The 12,914-nt window shown below is 43.2% G+C and overlaps 2 protein-coding genes across 2 annotated transcripts; both read right to left on the bottom strand.

Annotated features, from left to right (window-relative positions):
* Window positions 1-871: 871 nt before the first annotated feature.
* LOC145498581 (uncharacterized) lies at window positions 872-6,237 on the bottom strand. The gene is made up of 4 exons (XM_081478487.1): window positions 6,207-6,237; window positions 5,495-5,727; window positions 3,932-5,410; window positions 872-964 (listed from the first exon to the last, which is right to left on the bottom strand). Exons 1-4 carry the CDS (start codon window positions 6,235-6,237, stop codon window positions 872-874), a joined length of 1,836 nt encoding a protein of 611 aa, XP_081334613.1.
* LOC145498170 (uncharacterized) lies at window positions 5,909-12,388 on the bottom strand. The gene is made up of 2 exons (XM_081478058.1): window positions 11,299-12,388; window positions 5,909-10,104 (listed from the first exon to the last, which is right to left on the bottom strand). Exons 1-2 carry the CDS (start codon window positions 12,125-12,127, stop codon window positions 6,584-6,586), a joined length of 4,350 nt encoding a protein of 1,449 aa, XP_081334184.1. The 5' UTR covers window positions 12,128-12,388; the 3' UTR covers window positions 5,909-6,583.
* Window positions 12,389-12,914: the final 526 nt, after the last annotated feature.

The raw sequence follows: 12,914 nt of genomic DNA, 5'->3' as shown, positions 1-12,914 counted from the left end.
CATGACCGGTTTCCATAGAAACAATCCGACCTGAAAATTTTAACTTTCAGTACTTTTCGCACAAAAGCGAGTTTTTTTCGTGTTCCTATTATATTTCTTCTGAAGGCTGAGAAAAGACCAGTTTAAATAAGTTCTGGGTATAATTTTCTCATAACAAACTGTTCTGGCTTCTGATAATTCTCGCAAATTTTCTCCAGATTAAACATGATTTCTTTGTCTTTGTTGACTAGAAAAAATGAGGGAGTGCTTTTCATGAGAAGGAATTTACCGTTATCTAACTAGTCAGGCTTATATTTGCAGAGGACTTTGTGTTGATAAGAAGTTTCTAGCTAACCCAAGAAGACACAAGGTAAACATCTAACGTTAACGACTCAAAACACGAAAGCGAACTGGAATAACAACGAATTCTGCAGTCGTCGAGTGGGCTTTACAAGCTTCTGAACAAACTGCAATGACGTATATAATACAAAAGAACTCTCAATGGATTTAGGGGATTTAGGACTTAAGACTGAATATAAATACAACTATAGGTTTCGGATCGACCGGCCTAATATCTAAATGATTTTTGCTTTTAAGGTTTCAAGGGCTTATTTTAGAGTCTTCAAAGTTGGCAAAATGTTATTTACTGTAACTATCCGCAATATCTGGCGATGACCGATAAATTTAATATGCAGGATTCCTAGAGTTAACGTGAACAGCCGCGTTTTGATCAAGCGATCGCCATCTTCAATTCAAACTCGGAAGAGGCTTGGATAGCGACAAAAAGGTGACCTGGTAGCTGGGGTTAGGCCACAGGAGGGGTAACAGCTGGAATAAGGGGGACGGGAAGAAAAAAGAAAACATTTCCCTTCTCCTTCACCGCCCACTATACCTAAGCAACCATGGCGGCTAATCTACTCGATCGCGAGCCACTACCGATACATCGCGAGTACCCCGTGCACGCAGAAAACAGCTGCTCTGTAGGCTAGAAAAAAAAACAAAAACAACAACAGCTACATCCTTAATCAGGGATGTTTAAGAGAAATGGTAAGAAACTTGAAGTACCATACTGATCTCTAGCTGTAACCGGTCATTGCATATTCTTCACCAAACAATTTAATTCTGATATCAAGAGCACGCTTCTTTGACTCAAGGGCGGCGGTGTAATCACTCAGGGAATGCTGTGAAACTCCTACAGAATGGTAGCTGTCAGCGGTCTTGCGATGTTCTTCACCAAATAATTTAATTCTGGTATGAAGAGCACGTTTGCCGGACTCAAGGGCGGCGGTGTAATCGCTCAGGAAATGCTGTGTAACTCCTAGTTCATGGTAGCTGTCACCGGTCTCGGGATGTTCTTCACCAAACAATTTGATTCTGATCTCAAGAGCACGCTTGTTTGACTCAAGGGCGGCGGTATAATTACGCAGGGAATGCTGTGTAACTCCTACTAAATGGTAGCTCTCAGCGGTCTCGGGATGTGCTTCACCAAACAATTTAATTCTGATATGAAGAGCACGCTTCCTTGACTCAAGGGCGGCGGTGTAATCACTCAAGAAATGCCGTGTAACTCCTACTACACGGCAGCTGTCAGCGGTCTCGGGATGTTCTTCACCAAACAATTTAATTCTGATATCAAGAGCACGCTTGGCGGACTCAAGGGCGGCGGTGTAATCACTTAGGGAATGCTGCGTAACTCCTGCTGAATGGTAGCTACCAGCGGTCTTGGGATGTTCTTGACCAAACAAGTTAATTCTAATATCAAGAGCACGCTTGTTTGACTCAAGGGCGGCGGTGTAATTACTCAGGAAATGCTGTGTATCTCCTACTAAATGGTAGCTGTCAGCAGTCTTGAGATGTTCTTCGCCAAACAATTTAATTCTGATATGAAGAGCACGGCGGTGGTGTAATCACTCAGGAAATGCTGTGTAGCTCCTACTGAATGGTAGCTGTCAGCGGTCTTGGGATGTTCTTCACCAAACAATTTAATTCTAATATGAAGAGAACGCTTCGCGGACTCAAGGGCGGCGGTGTAATTACTCAGGGAATGCTGTGTAACTCCTAGTTCATGGTAGCTGTCAAAGGTCTTGGGATGTTCTTCACCAAACAATTTAATTCTGATATGAAGAGCACGTTTGGCGAACTCAAGGGCGGTGGTGTAATCACTCAGGGAATGCTGTGTAACTCCTACTGAATGGTAGCTGTCAGCGGTCTTGGGATGTTCTTCACGAAACAATTTGATTCTGATATTAAGAGCACGCTTCTCTGACTCAAGGGCGGTGGTGTAATCAATCAGGGAATGCTGTGTAACTCCTACTGAATGGTAGCTGTCAGCGGTCTTGGGATGTTCTTCACCAAACAATTTAATTCTGATATGAAGAGCACGCTTGGCGGACTCAAGGGCGGCGGTGTAATCACTCAGGGAATGCTGTGTAACTCCTACTGAATGGTAGCTGTCAGCGGTCTTGGGATGTTCTTCACCAAACAATTTAATTCTGATATGAAAAGCACGCTTGGCGGACTCAAGGGCGGCGGTGTAATCACTCAGGCAATGCTGTGTAACTCCTACCGAATGGTAGCTGTCAACGGTCTTGGGATGTTCTTCACGAAACAATTTAATCCTGATATCAAGAGCACGGTTGTTTGACTCAAGGGCGCCGGTGTAATCACTCAGGGAATGCTGTGTAACTCCTAGTTTATGGTAGCTCTCAGCGGTCTCGGGATGTTCTTCACCAAACAATTTAATTCTGATATCAAGTGCACGCTTGGTGGACTCAAGAGTGGCGATGTAATTACTCAGGGAATGCGTTGTAACTCCTAGTTCCTGCTAGTTGTCAGCGGTCTTGAGATGTTGTTCATTAAACAATTTAGTTCTGATATCAAGAGCACGATTGGCGGACTCAAGGGCGGCGGTGTAATCACTCAGGGAATTCTGTGTAACTCCTATTGAATGGTAGCTTTCAGCGGTCTTGGGATGTTCTTCACCAAACAATTTAATTCTGATATCAAGAGCACGCTTCTTTGACTGAAGGGCGGTAGTGTAATCACTCAGGGAATGCTGTGTAACTCCTAGTTCATGGTAGCTGTCAGCGGTCTTGGGATGTTCTTCACCAAACAATTTAATTCTGAAATCAAGAACACGCTTGGCGGACTCAAGGGCGGCGGTATAATCACTCAGGGAAAGCTGTGTAACTCTTACTAAATGGTAGCTGTCAGCGGTTTCGGGATGTTCTTTACCAAACAATTTAATTCTGATATCAAGAGCACGCTTGGCGGACTCAAGAGCGGCGGTGTAATTACTCAGGGAATGCTGTGTAACTCCTAGTTCCTGGTAACTTTCAGCGGTCTTGGGATGTTCTTCACCAAACAATTTTATTCTGATATCAAGAGCACGCTTGGCGGACTCAAGGGCGGCGGTGTAATTACTCAGGGAATGCTGTGTAACTGCTAGTGAATCGTAGCAGTCAGCGGTCTTGGGATGTTCTTCACCAAACAATTTAATTCTGATATGAAGAGCTCGCTTGACGGACTCAAGGGCGGCGGTGTAATCACTCAGGGAATGCTGTGTAACTCCTACTGAATGGTAGCTGTCAGCGGTCTTGGGATGTTCTTCACCAAACAATTTAATTCTGATATGAAGAGCACGCTTCTTTGACTCAAGGGCGGTGGTGTAATCACTCAGGGAATGCTGTTTAACTCCTAGTGAATCGTAGGTGTCAGCGGTCTTCGGATGTTCTTCACCAAACAATTTAATTCTGATATGAAGGGCACGCTTGGCGGAGTCAAGGGCGGCGGTGTAATCACTCAGGGAATGCTGTGTAACTCCTACTGCATGGTAGCTGTCAGCGGTGTCGGGATGTTCTTCACCAAACAATTTAATTCTGATATGAAGAGCACGCTTGGCGGACTCAAAGGCGCTGGTATTATGACTTAGGGAAAGTTGTGTAACTCCTACTGAATGGCAGCTGTAAGCGGTGTCGGGATGTTCTTCACCAAACAATTTAATTCTGATATGAAGAGCACGCTTCTTTGACTCAAGGGCGGCGGTGTAATCACTCAGGGAATGCTGTGTAGCTCCTAGTTCATGGTAGCTGTCAGCGGTCTTGGGATGTTCTTCACCAAACAATTTAATTCTAATATGAAGAGAACGCTTCGCGGACTCAAGGGCGGCGGTGTAATTACTCAGGGAATGCTGTGTAACTCCTAGTTCATGGTAGCTGTCAAAGGTCTTGGGATGTTCTTCACCAAACAATTTAATTCTGATATGAAGAGCACGTTTGGCGAACTCAAGGGCGGTGGTGTAATCACTCAGGGAATGCTGTGTAACTCCTACTGAATGGTAGCTGTCAGCGGTCTTGGGATGTTCTTCACCAAACAATTTGATTCTGATATTAAGAGCACGCTTCTCTGACTCAAGGGCGGTGGTGTAATCAATCAGGGAATGCTGTGTAACTCCTACTGAATGGTAGCTGTCAGCGGTCTTGGGATGTTCTTCACCAAACAATTTAATTCTGATATGAAGAGTACGCTTGGCGGACTCAAGGGCGGCGGTGTAATCACTCAGGGAATGCTGTGTAACTCCTACTGAATGGTAGCTGTCAGCGGTCTTGGGATGTTCTTCACCAAACAATTTGATTCTGATCTTAAGAGCACGCTTCTCTGACTTAAGGACGGTGGTGTAATCACTCAGGGAATGCTGTGTAACTCCTAGTTCATGGTAGCTGTCAGCGGTCTTGGGATGTTCTTCACCAAACAATTTGATTCTGATATCAAGAGCACGCTTCTCTGACTCAAGGGCGGCGGTGTAATCAATCAGGGGACGCTGTGTAACTCCTACTGAATGGTAGCTGTCAGCGGTGTTGGGATGTTCTTCACCAAACAATTTAATTCTGATATGAAGAGCACGCTTGGCGGACTCAAGGGCGGCGGTGTAATCACTGAGGGAATGCTGTGTAACTCCTACTGAATGGTAGCTGTCAGCGGTCTTGGGATGTTCTTCACTAAACAATTTGATTCTGATCTTAAGAGCACGCTTCTCTGACTTAAGGACGGTGGTGTAATCAATCAGGGAATGCTGTGTAACTCCTACTTCATGGTAGCTGTCAGCAGTCTTCGGATGTTCTTCACCAAACAATTTAATTTTAATATCAAGAGCACGCTTAACCGACTCGAGGGCGGTGGTGTAATCACTTAGGGAATGCTGTGTAACTCCTAGTTCATGGTAGCTGTCAGCGGTTTTGGGATGTTCTTCACCAAACAATTTAATTCTGATATGAAGAGCACGCTTAGCGGACTCAAGGGCGGCGGTGTAATTATTCAGGGAATGCTGTGTAACTGCTACTAAATGGGAGCTGTCAGCGGCCTTGGGATGTTCTTCGCCAAACAATTTTATTCTGGTATCAAGACCACGCTTGGCGGACTCAAGGGTGGTGGTCTAATCACTCAGGGAATGCTGTGTAACTCCTAGTTCATGGTAGCTGTCAGCGGACTTGGGATGTTCTTCACCAAACAATTTAACTCTGATATAAAGAGCACGCTTGACGGAGTCAAGAGCGGTGGTGGAATCACTCAGGGAATGCCGTGTAACTTCTAGTTCATGGTAGCTGTCAGCGGTCTTGGGATGTTCTTCACCAAAGAATTTGATTCTGATATTAAGAGCACGCTTGCCGTACTCAATGGCGGCGGTGTAATCACTGAGGGAACGCTGTGTAACTCCTACTAAATGGTAGCTGTCTGCGGTCTCGGGATTTTCTTCACCAAACAATTTAATTCTGATATGAAGAGCACGCTTGGCGGACTCAAGGACGGCGGTGTAATCACTCAGGGAATGCTGTGTAACTCCTACTGAATGGTAGCTGTCAGCGGTCTTGGGATGTTCTTCACCAAACAATTTAATTCTGATATGAAAAGCACGCTTGGCGGACTCAAGGGCGGCGGTGTAATCACTCAGGCAATGCTGTGTAACTCCTATTGAATGGTAGCTGTCAACGGTCTTGGGATGTTCTTCACGAAACAATTTAATTCTGATATCAAGAGCACGGTTGTTTGACTCAAGGGCGCCGGTGTAATCACTCAGGGAATGCTGTGTAACTCCTAGTTTATGGTAGCTCTCAGCGGTCTCGGGATGTTCTTCACCAAACAATTTAATTCTGATATCAAGTGCACGCTTGGTGGACTCAAGAGTGGCGATGTAATTACTCAGGGAATGCGTTGTAACTCCTAGTTCCTGCTAGTTGTCAGCGGTCTTGAGATGTTGTTCATTAAACAATTTAGTTCTGATATCAAGAGCACGATTGGCGGACTCAAGGGCGGCGGTGTAATCACTCAGGGAATTCTGTGTAACTCCTATTGAATGGTAGCTTTCAGCGGTCTTGGGATGTTCTTCACCAAACAATTTAATTCTGATATCAAGAGCACGCTTCTTTGACTGAAGGGCGGTAGTGTAATCACTCAGGGAATGCTGTGTAACTCCTAGTTTATGGTAGCTCTCAGCGGTCTCGGGATGTTCTTCACCAAACAATTTAATTCTGATATCAAGTGCACGCTTGGTGGACTCAAGAGTGGCGATGTAATTACTCAGGGAATGCGTTGTAACTCCTAGTTCCTGCTAGTTGTCAGCGGTCTTGAGATGTTGTTCATTAAACAATTTAGTTCTGATATCAAGAGCACGATTGGCGGACTCAAGGGCGGCGGTGTAATCACTCAGGGAATTCTGTGTAACTCCTATTGAATGGTAGCTTTCAGCGGTCTTGGGATGTTCTTCACCAAACAATTTAATTCTGATATCAAGAGCACGCTTCTTTGACTGAAGGGCGGTAGTGTAATCACTCAGGGAATGCTGTGTAACTCCTAGTTCATGGTAGCTGTCAGCGGTCTTGGGATGTTCTTCACCAAACAATTTAATTCTGAAATCAAGAACACGCTTGGCGGACTCAAGGGCGGCGGTATAATCACTCAGGGAAAGCTGTGTAACTCTTACTAAATGGTAGCTGTCAGCGGTTTCGGGATGTTCTTCACCAAACAATTTAATTCTGATATCAAGAGCACGCTTGGCGGACTCAAGAGCGGCGGTGTAATTACTCAGGGAATGCTGTGTAACTCCTAGTTCCTGGTAACTTTCAGCGGTCTTGGGATGTTCTTCACCAAACAATTTTATTCTGATATCAAGAGCACGCTTGGCGGACTCAAGGGCGGCGGTGTAATCACTCAGGGAATGCTGTGTAACTGCTAGTGAATCGTAGCAGTCAGCGGTCTTGGGATGTTCTTCACCAAACAATTTAATTCTGATATGAAGAGCTCGCTTGACGGACTCAAGGGCGGCGGTGTAATCACTCAGGGAATGCTGTGTAACTCCTACTGAATGGTAGCTGTCAACGGTCTTGGGATGTTCTTCACCAAACAATTTAATTCTGATATGAAGAGCACGCTTCTTTGACTCAAGGGCGGTGGTGTAATCACTCAGGGAATGCTGTTTAACTCCTAGTGAATCGTAGGTGTCAGCGGTCTTCGGATGTTCTTCACCAAACAATTTAATTCTGATATGAAGGGCACGCTTGGCGGAGTCAAGGGCGGCGGTGTAATCACTCAGGGAATGCTGTGTAACTCCTACTGCATGGTAGCTGTCAGCGGTGTCGGGATGTTCTTCACCAAACAATTTAATTCTGATATGAAGAGCACGCTTGGCGGACTCAAAGGCGGTGGTGTTATGACTTAGGGAAAGTTGTGTAACTCCTACTAAATGGTAGCTCTCAGCGGTCTCGGGATGTGCTTCACCAAACAATTTAATTCTGATATGAAGAGCACGCTTCTTTGACTCAAGGGCGGCGGTGTAATCACTCAGGGAATGCTGTGTATTCCCTACTTCTTGGTAGCTGTCAGCGGTCTCAGAATGTTCTTCTCCAAACAATTGAATTCTGATATTAAGTGAACGTGTGAACGATGTGATAGCTTCTTTGTAGTTGCCTTTTCGGTATTGAATGTTGCCTAGGTCGAAATAGTTCTTGGCTAGCGCCTTCTCCTGTTGTTCTTGACTTTTACCGCTCTTGTCCTTTTTTTTATCGCTTTGTTGCAGTGCGCGTTTGTGAAAGCTTATCTTTTCCTCTGTAAGCGTTAAAGCGTCTTTATCTCTACCAAGTGACTGGAGCACAGCAACGACATTGCGATGAAAGGTAAACCAACCAGTTTTAGTGGTTTTGGGTGTTGCTTCACAGTCGTTTATTATGGTAAGCAACAAGTCGCCAAGAATTTGATTGTTTTCAGAGGTAGAGAAGTTTGCTATTACTTCGCTCACAAGAAATATAACTTCAGCTTGAAGAGGCTGGTTTTCCGACGGAATTGCTTTGTTTGTCGGAATGATGCGTTGTTCACCAACTTTCTTTATTTCTGGCTCTGGCAAAGGTATCACCAGTAAACCATTGTCTCTGGCATCTCTGCATTCCTTTAGTGCCTTTAGATAAAAGTTGGATGAGCTCACGGACTCATTTTTGCTTCGGTAATAGATTGCAAAAATTTGAAAAATAATAAGCCTCAAAATGGTGTGCTCTTGACTTGTGTTCATGGAAGAAAGCGCTTCTTCCAAAACTTTCAGTCCATCCTCTGTCTTTCCGATAACAAGCTGATGGAGTCCATAGTAGCACAAGTGTTTTCCTTTCTCTCCATCACAATGGGAAGAAGTTGGCACTTTAACAGCCTTGAACATAGAAAGCAACTTCTCTGTGTTTCCACTTGCGCCCCAGGTCACTTTGCCAAACGCCTTGGAAGTAAGTAGGTTCCGGTAGGAAACATTTTTCCCAGTCTGATAAGCCGCAATTATTGCTGAATCGAGAATTTTGTCAAACGTAGAACCCTCAACAAAAAAGAGAGTGTCAAGAAACAACTCTGCTTTCGCCAAAACATCGAAAACTCTGTCGGCTGTTTTCGACTCCAAACAACCATCAATTAGACTTTGAACAATGTTTTTTTCCTCTTCATAGAACTCAATGAACGCAGACATGGAATGCCCAGAAAGGAAATTATTATTTAGTTCCTCGAACAGGGCAATGTAAAATGCATGGAAGCGAGATTTTGAGATGAGAATTGTTTCTTTCATGTCAGCTTCTCCCTTTTCTCTTGCAAATGACTGAATTAGTTTATGCATAGAGAATTTACTAAAATCTGAACAGGAATCAATCAGAGATTTTCTCTGAAGTCTTCGCAACACCTTTTCTGCTTCGGTTGTTCTGGTTATCCCCAAAAGAGCTGCGGAAATCTTTAAATCAAAATGCGCAGGAAGAATACACAAAGATACCAGTGCCTCTTGGTCTTGTGTAGAAAGTCTCTGGAAAGACGACTCGAAAAGAGATCTCAGTCTCGAATTGCTTGGATAATCAGGGTTGTCCAAGACTTCTATAATGTTTTCTGTACGCCCCATGAATTCAAGATACTGACTTGACGGAGTAAAATCTTCAGAAATGGAGGAACACAGTAATTTTATGGCTAAGGGAACCTGCCCACAGATTTGTGAAACTTTTGTCAAATCAGAAGAGCTTGCTTCTGGGAGAAATTTTCCAGCTAGGGTTTGACATGACAGTTTGTCTAGCTCTCTTATTCTGACAGACTTGTATCCCTGAAAATGTAAATTCAAATAGGGGAACGACTCTCTTGTGGTTAAAAGAAAGTTGACCTTGTCACTACGATTGAGGATTTCTTCGATGAGGTTAAAAACCTCCTCCTTTACGTTTGGCGCACCACATTCAAGCAGGTCATCGGCATTATCCAGGATTATAACACAGCGATCCGACAGTCTGTCAAAAATTAAGCAAAGCTCATCGTCAGCTGATAAATCCTGCAACTTATCAGTTTCAAATGTCCCAGCTTGTCGGAACAGACTAAGAAATTTGGACGTTAAATCGCTTTTTGACTTGAGCCCACGTAATGAGAGAAAGTAGACGGGCAGCTCACGTGCTTCAAGATGATGACCCACGGCGATGGCAACGGACGTTTTTCCGAACCCTGGCGAACCCCAGACAGAGACGAGTCGGGTGGATTCGGAAGTCATGTGACCAACAATTTCGTCACATTCTTCCTCACGGCCAATGAAGTAGGGAACTTTTGGAGGAAGATTTGATCTCGGTAGAAATGTTTTAAGTCCTGTAAATCAATTAACCAACAAATAAATGAACGAACGAACGAACGGGCAGATGCATGGAGGGATGGATGGATGGATGGATGGATGGATGGATGAAGAAATAAATAAATGCACTGGAGGTTAGTAAAACATTGCTATTCAAGAGATAGAATATACCAAAACAAATATTATATAACATACTTTTCCTTCAGGCCAAACTTTTTCGGAGGCTAATTATTGCTAGTGCGGGATTAGAAAGACCAATTTTTGTTTATTCTTTTTGTTTTAAGTCGATTTTTTTCCCATCAATTTTTATGAAGGAGCCAGCAAGTGTCTTGCGCAAGTCAATGTTGATGTTTTATGAAACAATTCAAAGTTTTCGTTAATCCTGGACTAGCTTAGCCCTTTTCAAACAGTGGGGAGGGGGGACTTTTGATGGCATCCCCAGCTTTGGCCGCTCGTAACTTTAAAAGCATTGAAGTAAGGAACTCCTAAAATTTATTTGGGGACAAATTGGTATGACTTATTATCGCTCAAGGATCTTGTTGTTTGAATTTTTGTATTTTAAATGAAAATAACTTGAAACATTTCTTGCACTAGGGTTGTTCTAGATTTTGACCACGTGCGTTTGAGCTATTTTTAGTGGTTTTCTAAAGCTTTTAAAATAAACATCAGAAATCCAACATGGCGTCTTTTCAGAGATACTGACGCATTTCTTTGTCGTATGACGACATAGTTCCATGTTGTGGACTTCAAAGGAAAAAGCTTGAACGAGCAATAAATCTTAAGGTTTCAGTGTGATAGCTCTAATGTTATAGAGTGCAGGCTCAACCACCCGTTCCCCGGCCCCAGGATCCGTGAGACCACAAAACTCCGTCTGAATATTGTTAGTCCTCTTTTAATTGACCGGCCCATTTCGTTTCACAGGTTTGATAATGCGAGCAATGTACAATTGATAAGTCACCCTCATGTTGAGATTTCTTTTCCACTGACCATAAAGAGGGGTGAAACAACATAGTTTTAGTTTCACTACTAGATTACGAAAAATTCTTTTTTTATAAATAGGTAGTCGATGGTTACTCACCGAAACGGGAAAAAGTGTAGCGTCCTATTTTAGCGTGCCCCTACTTACAAGTCCTCTTCTATGGTAGGCACCTATCAAAGTTTATGAAAGGAATATAACTTGAAATAAAAACTCTGGAGTGCTGCTTATTTACCTGGTCGCTCAGTCTTGAGAAGCTCTTTAATCTCGGCAATTCTCTCACTCGCCATTTCTTGGTTTGCAGTTGCCTTTTCAATGGTCTTTCTTAGCTCTATGGAGTCTTCTTGTCGCTCCCGTCTCGACTGAGCAAGATCTGACCTCATACCCATTAGTTCATCCTCCACATTTTCCTTGAGAAATGTGATTTCTGTTAGCAACTCCTTTGTGATGTCGTCTTTTAACTTGCAAACTTTTTCGGTGGGAAAATCCGACTCGGTCAAACTTCCAACGGCATCAATAGGGTCAGTCGTGACTCCAAGAGCTTTGATGGCGTCTTTGGTGTGTTGAATGTATTGATCAAATGTCTTTTTGTCAATCTCGGAGCTGAATGAGTGACAAAATGCATTTCTCAGGAGTCGCAGCTGATCAATCGCCATTGCAAAGGTTTCAGCATTATTTCCGCCCGGGCTGACCACGGAAGAATGAAAGGTTCCATGAAGCGGTTTACGGTGCTCCAAGTACAAGTCACTGAGTGTCCTGTGATGACCTGTTGTGTCTGGTAGAGCGAAGGACTTCGCATAGATTGTGGCTTGGAACAAGGCGGTACAATCCCACTCCTCATAGGAGAGGTGTGTGGGTACTTTGGTTTTACCACTCTCTGTAGCATGGAACATGTTTCGGACAGCAATGGAGTCATCCCACGGCTGGTAACCAGGGAGATGTGCAAAGGTATTGTCCCACATGTGTTTAAAGGTCTGGCGTAGCACCTTGGGGAACTCATTCAGGACAACAAAAGCAAACTTGAAATAGTTTAACTGTTCGTTCGTAAACGGCTGTAGAGCCATTACTGATAGCAATAAACTAATCCCAGTGAAAACTGTTTACATTGGCAGGACGACAATACTGTCCCTGTTAAAAGAACAACAGAGAACAGTTATTATTGAAATGTAGCCTTGGTGGCGATTGAAAAATCGAAACAATAAGACCATATCCGATAGGAAATCGAGCAATTTCCATTTTTACAGTGGACAAAACCTGGTACCATAGTAACTTAAAGTATGTTACAGTCCTTTTTGCATTTTCTAAAAGCTAAAGATATAAACAGTTGTCTGAGACAACACCAAATACAATTTCCGATATGAACTCGAGAAAATAAATTTCAAAGTTCAGAGAAATTGTGCAAACACAGGTAAAATTTCATTATCAGTTTCATTTCAACAGTAGTTTCGACAGTATTTTCATGTGAACTTTAAAATTTGTTTTCGACACTTGATGTTAAGTAATTAGTGGAAATGATTTCTTTTGAGAAGATGGCACAGAAGTTTGCAATACAATGTAAATAATCTCGGTACAAAGTTTTTGTCCGCTTGTTACTCGAACTTGTGGTGGATTCTTTCTTAAGCTTATAAAAAAATTAAACTCGGGTAAAACGCACTTTGAAATCATGGATGGATGGCTCTTTTGGAAAAATCACAAAGTGTGACCACAACAGCTTGAATGCTGTTTTCATAAGAAAAGATTTAAATCAGCGTGAGGCCCCAGGCTAAATACATGTGGGAATACAAAAGTTCTTAGTTGTATACAAATTTATAAAAACGTTTTTCAGTCCTGGCAAGATTTTTGTTGTTCTTG

Source organism: Orbicella franksi, chromosome 9, assembly GCF_964199315.1.
Source record: "Orbicella franksi chromosome 9, jaOrbFran1.1, whole genome shotgun sequence".
Classification (NCBI taxonomy): Eukaryota; Metazoa; Cnidaria; class Anthozoa; order Scleractinia; family Merulinidae; genus Orbicella; species Orbicella franksi.
Note: the sequence above shows the minus strand (reverse complement) of the source record. Positions and strands in the feature narration are given on the sequence as shown.